Source organism: Corvus brachyrhynchos, unplaced genomic scaffold, assembly GCF_000691975.1.
Source record: "Corvus brachyrhynchos isolate BGI_N302 unplaced genomic scaffold, ASM69197v1 scaffold17, whole genome shotgun sequence".
Taxonomy (NCBI): domain Eukaryota; kingdom Metazoa; phylum Chordata; class Aves; order Passeriformes; family Corvidae; genus Corvus; species Corvus brachyrhynchos.
In genome coordinates, this window is record NW_008240046.1 from 3,391,305 (window position 1) to 3,415,751 (window position 24,447).

At 37.5% G+C, this 24,447-nt stretch overlaps 1 protein-coding gene across 5 annotated transcripts in view; it reads left to right on the plus strand.

The window, feature by feature from the left end:
• The first annotated feature begins 6 nt into the window (after window positions 1-6).
• Window positions 7-24,447, plus strand: part of N4BP2 (NEDD4 binding protein 2) — a 35,039-nt gene continuing 10,598 nt past the window's right edge. For 3 of the 5 annotated variants that reach the window (XM_017744510.1, XM_017744507.1, XM_017744509.1), the window contains exons 1-13: window positions 7-3,812; window positions 4,096-4,268; window positions 6,930-7,271; window positions 9,070-10,300; window positions 11,114-11,238; window positions 12,341-12,429; window positions 13,412-13,488; window positions 15,276-15,431; window positions 16,708-19,013; window positions 20,401-20,486; window positions 21,198-21,240; window positions 22,246-22,481; window positions 23,872-23,990. In XM_017744510.1, the coding sequence (XP_017599999.1) occupies window positions 7,052-7,271; window positions 9,070-10,300; window positions 11,114-11,238; window positions 12,341-12,429; window positions 13,412-13,488; window positions 15,276-15,431; window positions 16,708-19,013; window positions 20,401-20,486; window positions 21,198-21,240; window positions 22,246-22,481; window positions 23,872-23,990 (4,688 nt within the window). In that variant the 5' untranslated portion in view covers window positions 7-3,812; window positions 4,096-4,268; window positions 6,930-7,051. The remainder of the gene's footprint in view (window positions 3,813-4,095; window positions 4,269-6,929; window positions 7,272-9,069; window positions 10,301-11,113; window positions 11,239-12,340; window positions 12,430-13,411; window positions 13,489-15,275; window positions 15,432-16,707; window positions 19,014-20,400; window positions 20,487-21,197; window positions 21,241-22,245; window positions 22,482-23,871; window positions 23,991-24,447) is intronic. The other 2 variants (XM_017744505.1, XM_017744506.1) reach the window with 2 other exon arrangements.

Sequence of the window (24,447 nt, forward strand, 5' to 3'; positions counted from 1 at the left end):
CGGTGGAAATGCTTCGGCCGCCTGCCCTGCAGCAGACAGTGTGGAGTGCTCGTGAGCTTCATCTCGTGAAGAATAGAGCCCCGCGAGATAAATTCGCCCCGTTCAGAATGAAGTCAAAAGATTCTAAGTACTCTAAGAGCTTGTTCGTTCTTAACAGCCGAGAACCGCTGAAACGTGTTTATCGTGAGGTTGTTTGTGATCTCCTGAGGCATAGTATCTCTTCGTTCTTTGGACAGGATTTGCAGTTTTGTTGATCAAGTACCATAAGGTCACTGGGGCTTTGGAGGAGCCTGACTTCAAAAGCGGGCAAAAAAGTACATATTTACTAGTACTTTTCTTAACTCCTGTACTGAAAGACTAAGGATGGTGTGACTGTTAAGAGATACTTAAATGCTGTTTTATACAGTGCCTTGACAAAGTTTAGTCTGTATCTTAGTCTTGCAGTAGAACCTTTCAGTGAAAAGTTGAGAATAACTCATATAGAACTTAAGCAAAAGAACTCCAAAAGGAGCAAAATTTTAGATAATTTGTCTTTAGTTGTGATTTGAGAGCCAGCGATTGAAATATAAACGGAGAAAATTACAGAAAGGCAGAAAAGTTAAATATGGTATAGGCTTCTAACGTTGAAAGTTTTAACCCTCATTCTTCCCGGCACAGTCACCCTGACTAGGACAGGGCTTGCTGTGTCACAACCAGTGTCACATGGTTGCAGCACGTGTTAGCAGTTTTGGGTTCCTCTAGACTATGTGAAGAGCTAGTGAGGGAAATTTAACAGCATCAGAGCACATCTTAAAATCCTGTATTTTATTTTTTAATAGGCTTTTTCTTACTGTGTCTTGGTTTTTGTTTCGTTTTAGCTGTGGAGTTGCCCTCTATTTCTTGTTGCCTTGTTTGCACTTTAAAAAAAAAAAAAACTTTAAGATTAATGCATTTCATCTGGGGAAGCCACTGATACAGAGGGAATATAAAAATGTTGCATTAGGGACTTAGGGGGTTGTTGGTCTGAGGTGTTGCGCAGTCTCGTCTTTCACTCCTACCTGTGTACTGATCTGTAGTCTGTGCTAAGTGGCTGACATAGTCAAATTATTATTTCAGGAATGTTTACAGAGTTAAATTCACATGCAGAAGAACTCCATTAAAAATAATAGTCCTTTAATTTTAAGAAGTTGCTGCCTTTGTTTTTCGTCACAGAGGCTCTGCTACTCTAAAAGTGTCAGTCGGGCATTAATTAGCTGTCAGTTATACTGCCTGTCAGAATTGAGTAAGGCTGAGTTTTGAGTAGTCTCTGGAAGCATGGTGTGGGCAAGTTGCAGCTCCAGAACTGCCGGACTTTTCTTTCCTCTTTCCAAATACCTCTCTGTGATTTATAATGCGGAGTATGAATAAAGTCTTAAGCAGTAGTACTAATGTTAGGTGTGGAATTGCAGAAGCTTCAGCATTACCACAAGTTTCATCTTCGTTTCAGCCTGCGGCATTGCTCTGGAGGTCGGGCATAGGTCACAGCAACACAGCTGGGCTGTGTGGAGTCTTCACTGGGGGACAGCCCAGGTAGCCCAAGAGCTCTGCATCCTGGAAGGTCTCTCCTCAAAGCTGAATTTGCCATGGGAAACCCTTTCTTCAGCATGCTTTAGAGGGCTGTGAGTTGTATGGGAGAAGGATGTAGGAGGGAAGCTATTAAAGGATCAAATATCTCTAAACTCCCCTAGAGGTGGAAAGACATTTTGCAGATACTGTTCTGAAAAAAGCCCACAAATGCAAAACAAAAAAAAAACCAAAACCCCCCAAACAAAAACAAACAAAAAACCAGAAAACACCCAAGCAACAACCTTTCCACCTAAACAAGGAGAAAAGCTGGTTGTTTATTTTTTTTCTAGTTTATCATGCTGCATATCACAGTCTTCATAATACTATGTCCTCTTGGGTTTTTTTGCCAAAATCCAAGCTTTGTCCTTCAGCACACAGCAAAAGGAAGGTGGCTACAAAAGTAGTTCCTTTCAAGCAGACCTGGTGGTGGAGAATGCACTCACTGGTGGCTTTCCTCCTCCTGCATCACTGCTTTAATCATGTACATCCAGCAGATTTGCCTGTCCGTTTCTGGGAGCTTGTGCTCTGTGGAGGGCCTCTAGCAAGATCAGCTTCGTGGCTTGAAAGGAAACTCCGTGATGTGGAGTTTGACAGCTTCTGTCACCTGTCAAGCACTAGCTGACTGCCACTGCAGGTTGACTTCTCCTCCTGACATGGCATGTGCAGAACAGCTTTTGAGTCCTTCCTAGCAAACAGGGCTCTCTTCTTCCTGCAGGTTGTGTTTGCTTCATAAGCATCTACTTCAGATGAATTTGTGCTGGTTTTGTGCTCTTGAGCGGTGTGTGTAGTTGGATGAAGTTTTTGTTTTGTACTCAAAGGAATACTTACTTTTTGCAGCAGCTTCAAAAGTGTCTGTATGACCTGGGCCAGACTTAAAAATCACAAAAGTGGAAAAAAATCCTGGCAGAACAGATTGAATAAAGCAACCATATGCAAGTTAATTAGGAATCAGACCTATTTGTCAGTGTTTTGCACTTCAGCTGAATTTGATATGAAAAAGGAGGACCTGTGTTAAAGCTGTTGAACTAGTACAAGACCTTGGAGCAACCAGTAGGAATAACATGGAGTGGAAGAAGGAAAGAGTAGAAGAGATCCTTGAAGTATTTCCAGAAGCACTGTCTTTAGCTGGCTATAGATTTTCACTTTGAATAACAAAGTGCCCTGTTCATTGTTGACTGCTGGCAGAAATGGAAGAATGCAAAAGGCTCCCAAACCATCTCCTTTGCTACTCCTACACTTACTAAGAAAAATCTGCTAGAAGACATTTCCTTTTTTACCTTCTGGTTTTTAGAAGGGGGACTCAAACATTGTCCAAAAAAGAAAAGCTTCTTGTTTTATAAATGCAGCTAGAAAGTCAAATGAATTGGTCTCAGTTTGATTTCATTGGCTGCTTTTCCTCTTGTGCTTGTATTTAAATACTTGTTTTCCTCTGTTCAGGAAACCTCAAAGTGCAAATGAACAAATGTGGAAATGACCTTTAAAAGGTTGTTCTCTAAAATCATTGAATGGCTTTTCAGGTTTTTCTGGCATGGTTTTTCTGAAGTCACTTTTTTTCAGGTGAATAATTTTCTATGTCTGCAGCATGTCCTTTATTTTGTAAATTTGGTTTCTCACTATCAAGTTCTTGCTTAAGTGAAGTGTGGTTTGTATGTTTTGACAGTTTTTAATGCTTTGGAGCAGTGGAATGAGGTTAGATGTAAAATGTGAGATGGGTATCTCCATTTCTTTTGAAGATTATTTGAACCATCAACTTGTCATGTTAGGAATGTGACAGAATAGTTGTTCCAAATTCTTTACGTAATTTAGGTGTACATGTTCCTTTTGGTTTTGGTGTTTTTTTGTGGGGGGGTTTTCGTTGTTGTTGTTTTATTTTGTTTGGTGGTTTTATTGCTGGTTGTTTGGGATTTAAGTTTGTTTGGAAGCACAAGACTTGTGGAGAGTGAGCTGTAGGTTAATATGTACACTGGAATTAAGTCACACTGAGTAGAACTAACATCTTTGGTATGTACACAATGGATTAGGAGTTGGCAGATGGTTTGATGAACGGAAGTGCAGTTCTTTAGCATCAGTAGAGCATTACAAATAAGTGGTGTAAGTAACATAATCTTATTTTGATGTACCAGGTTTTATTTGCGTAATTTCCCACATGATGGAATGAATCATGGATGGATATGTAGACCTTTTCAAGATGGTTAAGAACTGTGGTGAAGAACCAAGTGGAATGACAAGTGAGGAAATTTATGTTTATTTCTAACTAATTCTGCTGCTGTGTTATTTCTTTACCTGATGAAGTCAGCTTTTTTAGGTAGGAAATCATCTAAAACTGAAATCAAGTAGGTGTTCTTAGGAAAATTTACAGTTGTGCTTAGCTTGATATGTTGGGTACTTATTTAAGATGTTAGCTGTGCTTAATCTACTCAAACCAATTAAATGTATTACTCAGTGTTAAAACTTTGCTTAAAGTAAGCAAAATACAAATTTTGATTTGTATTCTGGTTATTCCTTTGTCAGGAGGACACATCCACTTCTGCTGACATCCAATCTGTATGTTAGAAAGTATGGTTTCCTGACAGAAGAGCGTATTATAGTTTTTAACAGCAGATCTTTATTAAATATGCCATCAGTGGTGGTTTTGGAAAGATGAGAAAGGACATACTGTGGGGCAACTCAGTGAAGCTAAAAATGTAAGTTCTATGCCATTGCTATTTTATATGTATTACAAATAGAGATTTTTTCCAGTCCCAGCACGTAAGTATAAATGTACATGTGTTGGTTTGGTTTTTTTTTTAAAGCGAGAAGATTCTCGTGGACATTATGTGATAAATATTTTATATAGTTTGAAATTAAGAAATTGTTCAAAAACCCCAAAAGCAAACTAAACTAAAAAGCTGTCACCACCCCCAACCAACCAAAACCAAATCAACGTCTTTTATATGTATGGAGTTAACTACCTTAAAGTATTCAGAGAAATTTAAAAACATATACGGATCGGGCAGCTTTGTTCATATTGTTTGACTCCTGCATTGTGTCAAGGCTGGAGACTTCCTCTGTCCTTAAAAAAATGAAGAGAAGTAATACTGATTCAAATTTGCCATTTGAACTTGGTCACAGTTAAACCAGAAGTCTTACGCTGCTTAATGTCTTTAGTAAACATTGAGTATTGGTTAGAATACTTCTCTGGTCTGTTTGCTTAAAAAATAACGCCTTGTAATGACTTGGAAAACTTACATTTACTGCTGATGGTTTCCTAATGCAATCTCTTTGATTTAAAGAGTTTTGTGAATACTTTTTTTATTATTATGAATATGACAGTCATTTAGTATTTTTCTTCCAGTGTTATGTGTGTTCTGCCTCCTCTTGAATACTACCTGTTTGCTTCTCTTCCTATACTTGAGATGTTATGTGTAATAGGACTTGCAGTCAGACCACATATTTCAGCATGTCCTTACAGGATTGATCATTATAAGAGAGCTGGATTCAAACACTGACAACACTCGAAGTGTTCTGCTTAAAGTCTATTGCTGCACGGTAATGTCAAGGTGCATGAACAACTTTTCTCTCTTGCAGGATTTTTCCTTTGTCACTGAACCTCTTTTACTGAGGAACAATCACAGTTTTTAGCACTGTCAACATTGTTTAAGTTAGGACAACCTTTTCTACTGGCTAGAGGATGAATCAATTAGATACCGAAGTTTGAAAAACAAGACTTGCTGTAACTTTTATTTTGATTGTTGGATAATACTTCATGACAGTAAAGAATGATGTAAGGATGGCTAATCAGAGAGGTGAACCAAAATAAGTGTGAAGAAAAAACCAGCTGCACTTGTCAGTCTGCATTTTCCACTATGTTTTCTCCTTTATTTTTGGAAGTCTGCTTCTTCCTTTTCCTGTGTATTGTTTTCATAGTCATGCATTTCAGACTTCCTTGACCTCTTCATTGTTTCAGACATCCGTCTCGTTTGTCTGTTTAAAGTCCATATACACATGATAGAAACTCCTGGGATCCTAGAGTTGTCTGATTTGCTTTCATAAATTTCTATGACTTGAGAACATAACAATCCACATTCTGCTGAATGTTCCATCTCTTGCTTGCTGGAAGAGATTGATAGAGGATAATGGAGAAGTGCTGTTTGAATCTGGCACCAATCTGGCATTGTCATTTGTGTGCCAGTGATCCAGGGAGGGAAGGAGTAAGTGAAAATGGAAGTGCTGCCATTGATCTATCTGCACACGTTGAATTGATCATCACTGGCACAATACCTGTTTTACGTAAAAACAGGTATTTTATGGCCTGCTCAGTAACTGTTATTGGTAAATAGTGACTCTTTGCTGTAATTAATTCCAGATTTCTGAGCCTTACTAAGGTTTTCTAGTCTTCTGAATAATTATTTGTAAGAAATATAATTTGGTTTATTATGATCATCACTAGAACTCAACAGAGCTTTGATATTGATATAAGGAAAAAAGGGAGACCATGCCCCACTCCATGCCTGTATTTCAATTAATAATTGCTTTCCTTTTCTCTACAAGATTAATGCAGTATTAATTCTCTAAAAGATTAATGCAGTTATTGTAAGTGGCATAATGTTTCAACTCAATGTATTCAAAGGCTTCATGGCATAAGTGTGGACACTTCTGGACAGAAGCCTCTTCTTGCTTTATGGTTTATACAGCTGTAAAATGTTTTTAACAATTAAAAAAAACTCCACACAGGCTGAGGCACTTCTGGATGTCACTTGGTTCAACCCAGCAATCAAGTCACGCAGGAGTGCCTGAAGTAGGTTACCCAAGCTCCGAAACAGCCCGGTTCAAGCAGGGCTGTTTGGCCAGGTTTTGAGAATATGTGGGGTTGCAGACTCCACAACCTCTCTGCCAGTGTTTGAACACTGAAGAACTCCTGTTTATTCTTAAAATATTGTGGATGGGGGGAAGTCATGAAAGACTTGGAAGATTTGGCAACTGTTAATGTCTTCCAGTACTTTTGTAAGAGGAGTCCTTTTTGAATGTTAACAGAATGTCAATGGTCCATAATGTTAACTGGTCATCAGTAGCAGAGAATTATTTGTGAACTGGCTGCCTGGCACTGCAAACTTTACCTTTCTGGATTTCTCTTTTAAGCTACATTTTATTTGTCCTCTCTTCCAGATGCAGATTCAGTGTCTAGTTAACTGGAAAATAAGGCTGCTCTAGCTGTCAGCCATTTGAAAAGATAAAAGACAGACATCTAGAAAATGCTTTCCTGTATGCTTCTGGGTTTTTTTTTTATCTTTCAGCTATCTAAATAGAAGACATAAAAATGTGGTTGTGTATTTTATTAAAATTTTGTTGTTTCTTTTTTATTCCAGGTCTCCTATTTCTGTTTGGTCTACCCCAGTCAGGAGAGCTTTTTTTGTGATTTTTAAGCTTGGTGCTGTCAGCCCCATGTGAACAAACCAGAACAAAAGCACGCTGGGTATTAGAAAACAAAATGCCACGGAAAAGGAAAACTGGTGGGAGTCCTTCTCAGAAGAATGGCAATTCTGACGGAACTGCTGCTGTTGCTGTATCCCAAGGGGACCCAAGCCACTTAGTGGCACAAGCACTGCATTATGTCAATAAGGAAGAGCTCTTCAATAACATGTCAGAGATGTTTTCTGACCTAGATCCTAGTGTGGTTTATATGGTTCTGTCTGAATGTGATTTTAAAGGTAAATAATGTACAGCTGACAGTAAGTTTTGTTTCATGTGCAGATAGTTCTTAACTAGTGTAACTCCAGGAAAGTTGGTGTGGGTGTTGCAAGCATATTTGTGAGTTTAATGAGTAGGTGAGTAATAACATTTTGAAATTTTACAACCATGTAAGATTCTCCAAGTTTAACAATGTTTCTGTGAGGCTGGTAAATGGAGAAGTGTGCTCCATACATGGAGGTGCTGTTTAGAGTGGATTGTTCTGTGACACAGAGCAGGCAGTGGTGGAGTTGTGAGGAGAATCTGGTTTTTCCAATTAGTTTCTGTGCCATATCTGCAAGATACCTAAGCTGTTTCTGCAGGAGGGTATTTTATGTTCTAGATCACAATTTTTTGATGGTATGCCGTATATGGCCCTGGCAGCATTTGCTTTTCCTTAAATACTTGAACTGAGCTTTTGTTTCACTTTTATTTTGCATTGTCATCTTGTCGTGTCCACTGAGGATTAGTTTCTGCAGGATAAATTCTGTTTGCCGTATTGACTTCTCTGCAGGCTTGCTTGAACTGTGTTTCTTTCTCTGCATTCTGCTGACCTACATATCCACCTCTGCTGGCAGACTATTTTCATATTTATGCCCAGTCCCTCCCATTCTTTTGTGGTTTTAAAATTCTTCTATATGCAAGTTCACTTGCTTATGATAAAAGTACCGCATGAGGTACTGGATAGCAGTGTCTGAGGAGTTACTTGTCAGGGAATAAGCCATATATGGAGCATTTTAACCAATCTGTATTCATATGATCAGGTGTGATTAATTGAGATTATTGTAAGAATATTTGCGAAGAAGGTAGATTTTGGCATTTTTTTATATGTATGAAAGCTAGGTAGCCATTAAAAGGACTCTTTTTATTGCCTAAATTGTACAGAGTTTATAACTTCATAACAAATGTGGAAGTGCTGTTACGATTGTTGCTCATTTTGAAATTAAATTTGATGGAATTACTGATTCATGCTTCAAACTCTTAATAAGATTCACCTTTATCATCGTAACAGTTTTATCTAAAGCTTATTGGAGAATTCAGTAAACAGGTAGAGTTCATAGTCTTGTACTGTTAACAGTAGTTTAAAAATGGGAAAGTTAGCATGTTTGAGTGCTAATAAGTTGTTTTCATGCAGTAGAGAAGCTGGAAGGATGACAAAGGTTTTGTTTAATACGTGCAGACAGAGTCATACTTAAATGAATTTTTTGGTACACTGTCTTTGAGGAAAACAAGCTTAGCTTTAGGGCTCAGATGATGTTTCTGCCAGCTTTTCATTTTTTTCAAGTTGATCCCTGGTACCCTCTGCTCCATTTAGTGGCTTTACGAAGAATTAATGCAGATACTGGATTTTTCAGGCTCTATTAGATAGGACATTTTTAAGTGGGCCCTAGTGAACATACTTTGCATACTTCTATCTCTCATCCTTTGTAGAGTTTTTTGTTCATTTTACACTATTTCACCTATATGAGATAGATTAGAAATAAGTATCCATTTAAACATGCAGTTCTGATATCTTTTCCAGTTAAAATTAGTATTAGACAGTATTTCCTTAGTAATTTTTAAGTTTACTAGGTTGTTATTTTTCAATATGTCTGTATTGAGTTCTGCCCTTACTTCTAATGAGAAATGGATCAAGGGAGTTTCAGAAGCTATGTTTAAAGATGAATTGCTGAACTGTTTTTGGTTGTTTCTTTAGTTGTAATAAATGCTTTTCAAGTAAAAAAATTGCATGTATGTCATTAGCTGACCATGCTGTATTCTGTTTATCTTACCCAACAGTAGAAAATGCTATGGATCATCTTCTAGAGCTGTCCACCCACGCCAAAGGAGTAGCATCTTCAAAAACCTTGGGTTTTGATTTAGCATCATCATCATTACCTCTTGTAAATCAGCAAAGATCTGTTGCAAATGGAAGAATGGGGGGAAGTACTGCAGCACATAGTAATTCTGGAGCAGCAATAGAAACTATTCTGTCACCTGGTATGCAGCTGACTGAAGAACTGAATTCCTTAATAGAAACTGCCTTTCAGAGTTACAGTTTGAGCAATGAATTGCCTAATTCTGCAAATGACCAAATAGTACATGAGCACCCTGTGGAACATGATGGTTTTACCGAATTTCCCGAGTGGGAAAAATCTGATTCGGTTTGCAACGTCCTACTTTTTCCACAGCAAGCAGAGACAAATAATGAGGTTTTAGAAAACTTCTGCTGTTCCCAGCTGCCAGTGAGGCAGCTGAGCATCCAGACAAGCTCACCATCTGCATCAGACACTTTTGCACAGATACTGGAAGATCCTGATTTGTTGGAAATACATGCTGAACATGATGTAGCTTCAGAAGTATATAAACAATCAAATGGAGAAATATCATGTGAAAATTCTGATCAGACACAAGATACTGTTCTAGATCAAAGTAGTGTGACTGCTGCTTTTGGTGGGTCCTCCCAAAGATCTATGGAACTTGGAGTAGCTGTTACAGGAGATTCTAATTCAAGGTGCATGGAGCAACATGAAGATGCAGTGACTGCCTTTAGCAGCTACCAGACTGCTTCTCTTCCAGAGGCATATATCTCTCCTGAAACATCCAGTTTCAAAACACAAAAACCTGCAGATACTCAGCAAACTCAGCAGGGTTATAAATTAAATTTTTCTACACCATCAGGTCAATCTCAGCAACACTGGAATCTCATGGCTCCTGTGTTTTATCCATCCAGTGGAAGTCACAGCTTTGTAATTCCTGTGGCTGCCAGTCCAGGGCAGTGGAGACCTATTTCTGACTGTAGAACTTCGGAAAAAGGACTTTTTCTTTCCTCCCCAGTGGTTGCAAATGCCTGGGATGGCAACCCTTCTCTGAAGGTATGGGGAAATCAAGATAGAAACTCAAAATTGAGCCTCTCGCAAGCACAGCAACCACGTGTTTGTCACATGATGAGAAAAAAGATGCATCTTATAGGTCAAGTACTTGTTCTTCTCAGAGGTGTTCCAGGATCAGGAAAATCATATTTGGCAAGGTAGAACATTTATATTGTGAGCTTCTAAAAAAATTAATCATGTACAGGATTTAGCACAGGCAGAGAATTTTCTGACACTTGTAAATAGTTAGTGTAAACCCAAATTGCCAGGTACACAGTACATGCAGTGTAATGAGTAATAATAATTGCTAAGAGCTGAGCTGCTTGCAGGTCCTTGACCTCTAGTGGAAATTGAAATAGGAGTGATGAGCTTTAACTTCTATCACTGAACAAAGGAGTTTGTCAGCAGAGCATCATTGCTGTAGTGTTAGGTCTGCTGTATTCAGTCGCAGTTCATTTCTACTGTTTCCTCTGAATAACATTAATGGAAATATGCCAGCTCTTTACAGGCAGAAATTCCCCTTTCACTGTGTGACTTCTTTTGTATATGTGAAGCTTCTTGGGGGGAATTCTTGATTTCTTTCCTTACTCTCTAAAAGTCTAAACTGAACTTTGACTCCTTTGACTGACACCTGAAACACTTGATGCGACTAAAACAGGGTATTTGTCAGTGAGAAGGTATGTCACTACATGTAGATGGAAAAATACCTCCCTTGTTTTGTATAAAAAAAGGGAAACTATATCAGGTCTCTCCTCTAGATAATCTTCAGCCTTTGGAAAAAAAGGAGGGAAATTATTATAGATCATATTTGCTTGGAGGTTGATTTTTATTTTCTCTTACCTAAATATGCTGCTTCCATTCTAAATAATTTTGGTTTTGTGCAAGAGACTAAAAAAAAGTATGTATGGTAGTAGATATTGGAGCCTGGGACGAGAAGGGGAAAAAGCTGTTTATTTCTTGATCTTTCACAGGAATTTGCTTGAGGATAATCCAGGTGGAATCATTCTCAGTACTGATGATTACTTTTACAAACATGGACAATACCATTATGATCCTGATTGCTTAGGGGAAGCACATGACTGGAACAGGAAACGAGGTGAGATACAAATAATGTACAGTTCAGTGCTTGTGTGCTGTTTAAAAATCTGCCTGTCTTGTAATGCCTGTGTTACGTGATATGCATTTATGCCACCACTGAAGTAGTTTTTAATATGTATGGAAAAAGAATATGTGCATAAACTCAGAAGTCATCTGTTCATTGTGTGTTTTGCAATTAGAAATGCCAGTGTCTTTGTTAAGAGTATGTTTTGTCCTCAGGTTTTATCATGGTATGTATTTTGGGTAGTGACCCATTTCTGGAGTGGTTACCTACACCATCTCCCAGATAATACACAGATAACTTCCTGCTCTTCATTATCTTTTTTTTCTCTTGTACACTAAATTGTTGTTGAATTTAAACAAAATGCAGAATAGAATAAATGATTTTTTTCCCCTTTTCAAAATCAGGTGGGGTTTTTTTTGACAGTGACTTGTGCTAAACTCACCATAGAACAATTCTTTTTAAGCTTTTACTTGCTAAATTTGAACCATGATCCCTTTTCTGCTGTCAAATTCCTACCAGTGGAGAAATGAATTAATAAATGTGGGATTCAGCAAGAACTGTGATTGTTCAGACACATTGTAACATGGCTACAGAAACATGGTGCTGTGTCTCAAAGCTAGTGATTCTATACATTTCATTACTGTGTATTTAAATTACAATAATTCTTTCGGTTTTTCATATTTTATACAGTTAACAGAGTGGACTAATCTTAAGACTGTTATAAAGCCAAGAATTTTGTATGCAACAAAGAAGTCCACTTTAAGGTGATCATGTAGTTTTTTTAGTTTAATTTACTGATTGATTAGTCATCTTGGTGCATTTTACATCTGCATTTTCATTCCTTGATTATCATACATACATTAATTCAAAAGCTAATGCCATACCTCAGTAGCTTTACATGTGAGGGGGGGATTTCTGAAATAGAGGGCCTTGAAAGAGATCAAGCTATGGCAAGAGTTCTTCACACAGTGGTTAATCATTATGGATTATCTATGTAAAAATATAACAAATTCAGAGAATGAGTATTAATATTATGTTCATCCTATTGTAATGAAATTAATTGTATCACACTGTTTTGTACATGTATATTTTTCAGCCAAAGAAGCATTTGAAATGAGAATCTCTCCTATAATAATAGACAACACAAACATACAAGCATGGGAGATGAAGCCTTATGTTACTCTGGTTAGTATTACAGTTTGACCAATGTGAAGAGATTATTGGCTTGGCATGGCAACAACATATGTTTTAAAATGGGAATGTCTGTCTCAGTCTAGCTGCTATTCCAGAAGGAAGTCTGGAGAAAAAAAAAAAAGTGTTGCATGGAATCATGTTACCCAGTGTCATGTTGTGTGGGTATCTGAGCATTAACCTGGCCTAGTTACCAAAAGCCAAAGCCAAGTTTTTTGTCCTTGGAGCCAAAAGTTAATACTGTTGAGCAAACAGAATTTTGTTCCTCTTCTATATGATCAGTTATATTAGAAACTATTTAAAAAATGTAATCAACACTAATGAATGAGTGATGTGTGATGCTTCGTGAAACTCAAAAATTCAGCTTCATCCTAAATATGACATAGAGGCCCATACCAGTTGGAGGCTAGAGTTACCAAATATTGCTAGCTTGCTTGAAGTTCTGCAGATTTACTTAATACTTTTTGTTGAAGTGATCACAGCTTTTCACTTAATAGTTTCTAAATGGGCATCAGCACTTTCAGAGTCTAGAGCGTATTTTGCTATTGATCATTGACCATATTGGTTGGTAGTTAGAGCAGCATTATTTCATGAAATTGGTTCTGATTAACTGAAATAATATGTTGGAAAAAGTATTATAATGTAGGTCTGGGACTTCTCCTTACCTGTTAAAGAAACACAGCAGAGAGTGTAGTACATATAACTGACAGCTTTTGAGCAGATACTCTACAGAGAAGACACATCATGGCACACATATTTAATTTTACAGTAAGAGATACATATACATGTTTTAAAAAATCTCAGTTTATATAAACTAAATTAAACACTGAACAAAAATGTTATTCCAAATGCTTAATAGGTATCAAAAAGTACAAAAAACAGCTTTGAAGAAGCAAGCTATGCATATTGTGTGCTTTGTCATAGAAATAAGAAATGGGTGATGTGGCTTGTTCTGTTTTGTGTCTCTTTTACTCAGGCTCAGCAGTTCAAATACAAAGTAATGTTCCGAGAACCAGACACATGGTGGAAGTTCAAACCAAAAGAACTTGAAAGGTAAGAATGTAAAGGAAAATAATATATGAGACAGTATAAGCTATGATTTTAAAAAAGGTATCGCTTATTACAACGGCTAGTGAAGTAGCAAGATATCTGTCAAAATTTTTGTGATAATAAGTAGCTTCTGAGTTTGGTTTTTTTGATGATATTTTGCGGACTTTCGTATGTATTACAAGATCTTTTGTCACTTTAGTTACGTGCAAAAGGTGCTGTTAGCAATAGACATTGTGACATTTTCATTATTAGAGTTCTTTGCATTTAAAGTATAGTGACTGCTCCTTTGGGTTCCTGAGGTTGCAAAAATTATGTCAGGCTGGGGCTGGTTTTGCATCCCGGTCTGTTGCTTTAGTTGAAGTGTTTCTTCTGTCTCTGAATTTAGGGCAATCAATACCTCATGGCCTGAGAGAGACAAACCTCTGTGCATCATCATTGTTGCTTAGCTCTTCTTTAGCAGGACCTTTTATTACGTAGGACTGAAATAGGCAAGACATAAACTCTACATAAGTGAATAATAAAACACAGGAAAATAGAATGAGAAAATTGGCTAGATGCCAGGTTCAAATGTTATGATCACTGTCCAAAGTGAAGGTTTATGTCCCTCTGGGGAAGGACTGCAGCTATTTAATGTCCTTTTTATGACTTGGATGCTGGGACAGAGTGCACTCGTATCAAATTTGCATGTGATACAGAACTGAGCAAGAGTAGTTTATTCAGGCTTAAGAAGAGATAATTGAAGAAGAATGATACTGTTGTTTTCAGCTACCTTTTGAAAGGTTATAGAGAAGATTAAAAAGAATTGTGCAGGGATAGGACAAGACAAACATCATCACGTTGGAACTTTTGATTATATAAAAGAAAAAAACCCAGCATTTACTTTGAAGGTGGTTAGGAACTGCAAGAGTTTGCCCAGGGAGCTTGTAGACTTTCAGTCATTTTGGATATTCAGAATCGGACATGACAAAGCTCTGGGCAACCTGATCTGGCTGTACTTCCTCTGAGTAGGAGACTGAAGTATGTGACTTCCAGTTGTCCCTTTCAACAGAAGTTATTTTGTGCTTTTATAGTATCTGTTGTCATCTGAATTTGCATGTTTAGTTTAAGGTTGGCTGCTTTTTAAGTGAGGTAAGGTAGATTATTTTCCTTCTTAAAATAAAAGTCAAACCTTTTCTTCTGTATTTTCAATTTCTGTTTCACTATGCTTAGCAGGATTCACTTGTTCTAGGTGGAACTGCAGCAGAACACAGTGCTAATTGGTGCTTAACAGAGTTAGTGAAAGTTTCTGGCCAAAGGGTGTCAGGAATAATAGGTAAATAGGTTTTCTTCAAGGCTCAACGAGTTCTTAGTTTAGCAAAATCAAAGAAAGAAGACTGAATTCAGAAGCCTTCTGTACCCAGTTAAATATCCTGCGTCGCTGTCAGGATCTGATACAGTGTGTTTTCTGAAACTTACTTGAAGAAGATACATTAGGAACACTTAGATTTTAGTATTATGCAAAACATCCAACTGCAGTACAGGGAGACCAGATGGGGTGGAGAAGTGGAGCAGCAATTTTTCTGATGTATCCTGTTTGGAACTCCGTAGTGCACTGATTCAGAAAGAATTGCTGTTTCAGAGCTTCTCTTCTGGCTCCCTGAATTCTTTGGTTAGTCTTGCTATAAATGTATTAAATTATTATTACATTATTATTAAATTATTCTCTTCTGTCATTGTACTACACAAAACTGAGATGTCTCTTCTTTTTTTTTTTCTTTTTTCTTTTTTTTTTTTTTGTTTTCAATTCATAGGAGAAACATTCATGGTGTGTCTAAAGAAAAGATCATAAGAATGTTGGAACGGTATGAGCGCTGCCTTACTGTTAGAACAATATTGGATTCTTCAGTTCCAGACAAATCAGAAGCTGCTGGTTGGAGTGAAGATCCTTGTCAGGAGGAAAGCCAAAGGTTAGATTCTTTCACTGGCTTTGTAGCATCAAATAAAAGGCTAAATATTTAGCCTTTTAGCTTCTTAGAAACAAAACCTGGGTAATAGTGTCAGACGGTGAATGCATTAAAAAAGATAGTTAAGTAACAAAAAAATCCCTACATAGTTTTCTTAATTTTTAAGAATTTCAGGATCTTCAGAAATGAGCAGTCAAGGGATCTAGTCAACTTTCCAATGCTTTTGAAAGCCTCCCATTATGGCTGTGTTACTTTTCAAGAAGCCAATCTTAACTTACTTTCTGTTGTTTTAGAAATGTGTTGTTGGATGTGTGTTATGGATACAAAGCACTAAAATCTATAAGTTGCTTTTTAAAAGAATGTAGTCCCAAATAAAAGCAAATTACTGTTTCCAAATTTCTATGTTGATACTAGATTATATCTTTGTGGTTGAAGGTGGATTCTTTGTGCAGTAGTAACAGGTTACCTACTTGCTCTTCAGTCTTCAATTTAAACTTGTCTAGGTTTCCGTTGGTTGTATCCACAACTGTTTTGTAGTTGCCAGTCTGGATCGTGCTGTGTATTGTAATGCAGTGTTGTGGCTCAGGAGTGGTACTCCCCAGTTCAGTGCTCCCACTGAGACTCTCCCAAACCACACGCTGCTCGTTCGCTCCCCCTTCCTCTTCCCCTTCCTGCTTCAGCCAAGACATGAGGTAGTATAGAATAACCTCCGGGTTCTGGCCAAAACTAGGGCACATAGGAAGTCAGATTTTATTTCAGTTACTATTTCATTTGGGTTTTGCATGTGTGATGTATTTGAAATGATAATTAATGGAACGTAGTTGATTGTGAAAAACGGTTTGACAAGAAAAGGCACATTCTCTCCTAGTTAATGTCTAGAGTGTCTTTAGCATCAAGCCAACAGGAGAGAGCAGCAGTCATTAGATAGAAGTATATTTACCAGACTTGCTGATCTGAATGAGGAAATGTCTGGCAGCAGACGGCCTTCATACAAAACCCTGGAAATGGGATGAGGGGGGAGATTGATTCCAGAGAAAGTGTTCTTAGCCCTTTGCTCTAGTAAGAAGGGATACTTACCAAAGAAAGTTCATCTTCTCTCCTTTTTTTATTGAGGTGTGTTGGAGTTACAGCTAAGTCATAAATTTGTTTTTCTCTCACTAGAAGTAACTAGAAGTAATGAGATTAAACTCTCTAGTTCTCTAACTGGAGTTAAAAATGTGGACAAATGCTTTAAGAAGGTTTGAAATGGGTTTATTTTTCATTCCAATTTGTCTTTCAGAAAGAGAGAGGGACATTCTGATGTAAAGGAAGAAGAATGTTTTGCTTCTGAGGTGGAGCCTTTTGAGTTAGCTGAAGTTGATAAAACTTCTCCCAGTACTTCTGTAACATTAGAAAGTAGTTCTGATCCTGAGCATTTTCAGAAAGAGGAAAAAGAAATGGAAAACAACTCAGTGGAACATAATTCTGAGAACAGCACTGTTCAAGATGACTTGGAAGTTAATTTATCAGATTGCATCAAAAAAGAGCTGCCCTTGGAGAAGAAAGAAGAAAAGGGATTAAAACCAGAAAAAAATACTGAAACAGAAATGGATGAGGTTGATGTGATCCCAGTTGAAGAGACTGTGAACTTACACACAGGTGGAGCTGAGGAACACAGTGATAACAACATTCTCAAAGTTCAAACTGCAGCTGAACAGTCGGGCAAAATATGTATGGAACCAGAACCAACACAAACTACTAACACAGTGGAACCAAGCAGTTTGGCTTTTGACACATCAGGAAAACCAGAACTACTAAACTTCCTGGGTGACTGGCCTGTGGAACAAACAATGGGACAGAGAGTCAAAAGATCTAGAAGACTAGAAAAATCTCCTCTGAAGAGTGATAAGGGAGGTGAAACTCCCAGTCAGCAGCATTCTGAGATAGGTAAAGAGCAAGTAAGCCTCCCTAAGACATGTACTGTTGAGAAAGGACATGAGGAAGAAAATCTGCCCTATAGCTGTGACTCTGTTAGTTCAGATAAAGTTACACCAGAATTGCGAATGTTAGGACATTGGCCTGTCTCAGCCTCATTAGAACAGAGACAACAAAGGTCAAGGAGAATGAGAAAGACACATTTAAATCAGTCTGATGAAGATAGAAATACTGAAGGTGACATTAATATGAATGCTCTTGAAACTGTTCATGTGATTCATGGGTCACCTGTGAACACTGAAGAGCAACAAGATACAAGGAGTTTGCCTATGCACCAAGAGGAAAGAGTAGCTAGTGAAACAGTAAGTGAGGAAAAAACCCAGGAAAGTAAGAGAACAAGGAAACATCACAAATTAGCCCTCACTTTTACAAACAGCAGCTTGCCACATCCCAGAGAAGAGGACCACTTGTCTAAACTTGATGCGGCAGAAGAAAAACAGGACACAAACTTACGTAGGCAAAAAAGTAGCCATTCACAGACTGAATCGCAGGACTTTGCTCTCCTGTGGAGATTAGAAAATAAAATGCTTTTTCCTGAGACAGCAAAAGTGTTGCATGGCAGGCTAGATGGTTTCAAACCCAAAGACATAGATAATGCCTCAGATTCCCAGGAAAAAATACCCTATCGAGTTACGTATGATAAAAGTACATTCGTGGAGGAAAGTGAGCTTATCAATATTGATGAGTCTGAAGAACTAGATACGCTCTGTAAGCTCTTTGAGTCTGTTTCATTTGAAGCTCTGAAAGATCTGTATGAAAGATGTAACAAAGACATAGACTGGGCCACAGGTCTGCTGTTAGACTCTGATGAAAAGTTACGTAAAGCTGTTGATACTGAATGCTTTCAGGTAAGTGAAGCTGAGCCAGTGGTTGCAGACCTTGATTTCAAGGCAGGTACAAATGATGATGAGAATCTCAAAGACTGCAAGCAAACCCCACAAGTACTTGGGACTGGTGATAGCTTTGAGGTTTCAGAAGGCAAGAACTCATCACTCAGCACTGCAGAAAGTAGGGCTACCAAGACAACTGTGACAAGTGCTGGTGCATCTGACTCATTCACTGCAACCTCATTGGATAATTCAGCGGAACTGAAAAATTCTGTGGATTCAGCCCCTAGAACTGACACGAGCAACTCAGCAGCAGGTGTCATTGAGCTGTCCATTTCAGGAAAGCAAAAGGGAGAGAGTGAGAGTCCTCTTGAAAATAAGCCATCACTTTCACAACTTGATGCAGGTTTGCCTCTTGATCCTAACACAACTTCTACCAATTTAAAATTTGAATTAAATAATGAAAGTGACAATAACCCTTCAGAAAGCAATGCAGAAAATTCCAAAGGGACTGGTTTGTTACTGGAAATGGATTGTGCACCTCTGGTTGGTCCTAGAAGCAATAAAGAACTGGAGACTGATAAAGAAACTCAGGAGAGTTCCAGGGAGATATGTGATAAAGAAGAAATTGAAACTCCAAGTTGGGCTGCAACTAAAGCCAAGAGACAAAGCCCTATACCAGCATCACATACAGCCTTAAGTATAGATTGCCTAGAACTAACACTGCCTCCTGAACTGGCACTCCAGCTGAAAGAGATATTTGGACCTGTTGGCATTGATGCAGGTATGATGTAGTTATATACATGTTTTTATGAAAAAAAACTTACTTGGGTAGGAAGCCTTTCTTTCTTTGCCTGTGCTTTTTTCCCTTCATGCTTGATTTTTAGGGAATAGATTCTCATAATTCTTTATGGTATTCTTGGTTGTTGCTGTAAAGGCAGAAGTGAAATTGAACATGGCATAAAATATAAGTGCAGTAGTGCTACCTTCTGCCTTTGTCTTTTTGTACATGCACATACTTCAAAATAAAAAGAAGATATGTTGACTTAATTGCATTCTGAGCAACAGGCCTTTGAGCTTATAGTCAAACTCTGAAGAGATATTTATGTAATAAGGAATATGCCAATTGTGGCTGATTAGGAAAGAAGAAAGGGGAAAAAACCTTTTGGCATCAGTTAAGCTGGGGAACAAGAAAATGAATGGTTAAGGGAGATGAAGTGTGGCTGTATACTTAAAAGATGACAACAGACCAGTCTGCTGCCAAATTATGGTTAAGGAAGCCATAAGCAGCTTGAATATGCATCTCAGAAGTTAAAGAATAATAGAAAAAGGAAAAAAGAAAATAGAAGGAATATACAGCTTGATGTTTTTTCTATTTTTCCCCACACTTTTCCCTTTTTTTCTTGTTTCCATCTTTCATCTTGAAGATTACTTGAGGTGAAACCGTGGATACCTGACTTATTGGTGGGTTTGATTGCAGGCCTCTTTGCCTTACATGCCTACCTCCTCAAGAAAAGTGTGGGTTTTATAGCAGGAAAGTGTTATATTGTGTCTGAAATATGCCCTATATTTTTATTTGATGTGTACATACTTCTTGCTTTTTTTATTTTTGAAAGGGTGAGAAACACCCTTTTTAGGAAAAAGAGCTTTTATTATGATACCATCATAATTTTTGCCCTTTCCTTTAGAGTTAGGGGGATGCTTGGAGTTTGTTTCTCTGAGTCTGTGTGTTGGAAAGGAGGGATGTGACTGTTGTTGGGCTATGGTGGGTATGTTGTAAAGGAAAGCAGTTGCCGTGTGGATTGCAATGGAATAGGGGGAATCACAAGTTTGTGGATGAACCTGTTGTTTTCAATTAACAATGGCTTTGTAAAAGAAGGGTCTGCTAGAAAAACAGAAAACTGGAGGAAAAATACAGTCATCCAGGTAGTCATATTTCAAGAATATACGGTTAATGTTAACTTGTTTCTTTCCTATGTTTTCGGAGCATCTGAACACCCAAAAACAATTTCTGTAGAATGCTTTTTTTGTTCAGAATTTTTTTTTCACGCATGACAAGTTTATGTAGAATCTCCAGAGTTAAAATTAATGAGTCTAGGCTACTGTACTTTAATTGCTTACATCAGTTTTATAGAATGCTTTTAATGAATATATTCTCTTTGTTCCACAAGGATCACTAACTGTTGAGGATTGTGTGGTTCATATTGATCTGAATTTGGCAAAAGTGATTCATGAAAAATGGAAAGAATCTATTCTGGTCAGTAGATTTCTTGCTTATGATATGGTGTGGCATGCCTGTATTTTGTCAGACCATTTGTCTCTGTATGTCTTGGTCTAAAGGTGTTATCTTTGCAAGAACAATGATAAAATATAATAGTAGTTTGTAAAATGTGTGGAATATATCGGTATGTTGTAAACATTGGAGCTATTGAAAGACATTTTAAGGGATGTCATGAGTGCCTCATCTTGGAAACAAGATTCTTTAAAAAGAGGGATCGTAGTGCACAATTTCACTACAAGATTGATGAAAAATTCCACTGGCCAAAAATCCTTATTGTTTTTTTAACCTGTAAAAAGAATTAGTTTATGAATTATTCTCTATACAAAACATCTCCGTGTGCAGTAATTGAGATGAGTTCTCTAACCTGTGTTCCTTCCCTTCACAGCTTTCTGAAATTTGGAATGCCTTTTGGCAAAATTTTTGTTTGGTTTATATAATTAAGGCTATGAAGTCTTAGCAGCGGGGCACATTTCTCTGGTTTGATGTGTTTTAATCTGGCATAATTCTACGTTACATATTTCACTTCATAATTATTTTTCCTAAATATATTTCTTTTAAAATATTTAATCTTTGAGAAGTGCTGTGAGACCTTATTTTGAAACTGCTTTAATTAGATGCTAACATTTGCAAAGTTTTCCTGCAAAATTCAAAACGTACAACGTTCATGATTTTACTGTTTTTATTTAGAAGCGTCAGAGGAGAGATGAATCATGTAAGTTGTCTGCAGAAGGTATGTTGTGTATTTCTCTTAATTGTAAAAATACTTAATTTTCCATTATAAAAATATTTAATTATTTGAAACTTAAGGTTGCAAATACTCCATCTGTTGAAAAATTGTGGACTTATTTATTAAGCTAAACTTTATTGCCTTTGGATCCATTTACCAATCTCTTATGGAGGTGTGGGGGAGGGGAGGGAAGTTAATTATAAGCAGACTCACTAGTTCCAGATAAAGCCTATAATTTTGTGTCATTCAGAAAATTTAAGAGAAGCTCTAGCTGAAGCAGACAGCTGTTTGGTAGGACTTCTGTAATCTTTGTGGCAAGAAAAGGAGCAGGCAGGAAATTACTAGCAGAGTAAGATTTCTGCAGGTGAATAAGGGAGGTCAAGAATACAACATTCACATGTTGGTCTTGTCAGAGATTATTTTAGCAGGAAGGTGGAGGCCTTGTTCAAAAAGTGTTAACATCTTTCGCAGTCTGGTTTTCATTCGGCTCCCAGAAGAAATGACCCTCTATGGCAGAACCCCACTGCAGATTTGGATTGCAATGTGGGTGCAAACTCTTCACTCAGTGACCAAACAGTGCTGTTGCCATTAACTCGTAGAGGCACAGAACCAGACTGTTTAGCATCTGTCCTTAAGTTGTAGAAGAAAGGCAGGTAAACATAATATGAGTCAATGATTCTTTTATGAAGGCAAACACCCCCCCACTTAATGTATGTGCAAGGTAGTTTACAGCTGTAAGGAATGTCTTAGCACTTGAAAATTTGGTGAGGAAGTCTGATCGTTTTGTTTCACAAAATAGATAAAGATGATCAGACAGTCTTTGGAAAATGGAAGTGAAGAAGGTGAAAGCAATGTGTTGGTTTCTGTTTTAGCATTAATAATCTTGTTTTAACAAAACTCAAACTGTATAGGTTGAAGAACTTGTCTTAATTATTTTGGCATTACATGTATATATATGCTAATAAATGTTTTGTCACCCTACTTTTATTGCTTTTGAATGTCCTACAGTGATTCAGCAGATAGATACAGATGACTCAGAAGCGCTGTTATCTCAGAATGCAGACAGTAAAATACAGAAGAAAAAAACGAGCTGGGCTGCAGACACATCTGATGATATACAGACGAAAACCCCAGCAGCATCAGACGTTTTTCCGTTTATGGATCATTGGAATGCTCAGATTCAGAAAGTTTCTCTCAGGCAAATAATTTCTGAAGAAATGGCGATGCAGGAGAGACAGGACCTGGTATGGATAGCACCAGTTTGTTATTGTTGTTTAGATTGATTACTGTTAGTGAAATAGAGTATGTCTTATTTGGTGACTCAACCCTGTGCTGCTAATAACAGCTTGAATTTGTGAGACAAATGCATGCCAGTTAGTATTGTTGATTACTGTGATACAGGAGTTTGCTTGTGGTTGATGGTCCTTTTGATTGTTTCACAAACAGACTGTGCTGCATTTCACTATGCAGGTTAGCATTTGTGTTTGGTTGAATTGTTTTTTGATTGCTCAGCTAAAACCAAAGATCAGTGTGATCTTCCATGCTTTTTATTGTGACTGCAATTCCAAAAAAAAGTTCTTAGTTGGTTTCATGCCTTGTTTGTTTAGAAGTGTACTGAATTGGTTTTAATATTTTTTTTTGTAAGGAGAGCCCATAACATTCCTAAGAGATGAGACATTAAAATAAGTACTGGAGGTTAATCTCAAACAAGTCTCTGTACCCACTTCTCAGAAAACAGTAAATCTTTAATAGACTTTTACTAGTTCTTTGTTTTCCACACAGAGTTCCCATACCCTGCCTGTTTGGCTTGTGCCCGATACTTCCCTCTACTGCCCCACCGATGTTCAGAACAGGCGTTCTTATTTGTAAAAGTCTCCGATAAGCAGCTGTCCTAAAGTAGAAGAGCTTTGAACTGGTGTAGAAAGTTGGATGCATTAGCCTGTACTTTGAAAATGGCTTGTGGATTCTTTCTTTGAACTGCATGTATGTGCCCTACTGATAACAACTACTGTCATGTCCACAGCTTTATTTTCAATTTCGATTAATGGAGCTTGACTGTATTTTGACCACTTTTTTCCTTTTTTAAAAAAAATCTTAAATAATTTGAATGATCAGTCCAATTTATTCTAAGCTATAATTATGTCATCTTCTCAGATGACTTCACAAATTAGAATAGTTATTACAGACACAGCTTCAGATACACCAGACCAAAATTGTTTATGCTGCTTAATAATAAAGTGTTGTTTCAAACCCTGGCCCTCAGTATAGAGAAAAGAGGTGGACTTTGCACAAGCTTAGCACTGGACTAGATGGACTAGCAGGGAATAAATTCCAAAACTTAAATCCCTCCTAAAAACTTCTTCTTTTACTTTGTCCAAGTTATGAGGGAGCTCCAGCTGCATTACTTCAAAAGACTGCAGAGTACTGCAGTGGCGTATAATACAAGTCACCTGTCCGTACTTTATGCTGATCAGTGTGGCAGGCTGATATGGCATGTTGTCATTGCTGTGGGTGCATACTGAGTAGATACTTTTTAAATCGTAACAAATAATGGTAAAGTTAGATTGGCTCCACCTTTACTGTATTTTGTTTTAATCGAGAACTTGTAATATATTTCTTTTGTCTTCTGGGTAGAATCGTGTTCCTTCTACAGCTAGAAAAGACTGTGCTGCTAAACTAAAGGAGAAGCAACTTTTTGAGATGTTTCCAACTATTAATCAAAATTTCTTAATGGATGTCTTCAGGGACAACAAGTAAGAAATCTTTTTACTTCTTTGTAAAAATGGTACTCAGTAACAGTTACAGTCGTAAATATTGAGAGTTAAGATACTACTAAAAAATGGCTTTTTCCAAACTAGCACTTTTTGTTAGCCTAAATAAAGGCAAAACTAGCTGGTCTTAAAGGTAAAAAGGGTATAAAAACTCTCCGTTTAGACTCATTTCTTTTTAGAGGGGAATAGGCATTGTCTTTCACTGGGAGAAGAATATCTCTGGCTATTGACCACTGACTCACTGTCAGTGGAACTGTGTATTTTCTCTAGAGCTGAGGTTTAAATCTAGTGGGAGAAATTAGTGGGTGTGGTAATAGTCGGTTCACAGAAAATGGCATCTGCCCAAGAGGAAAACACTACCATCACCTGATGTTACCTCTGAGTACTTTCCTGGTTACTACAGCAGCTCTGAAGGAATGAGCCAGCCCTCCCTCTCTTC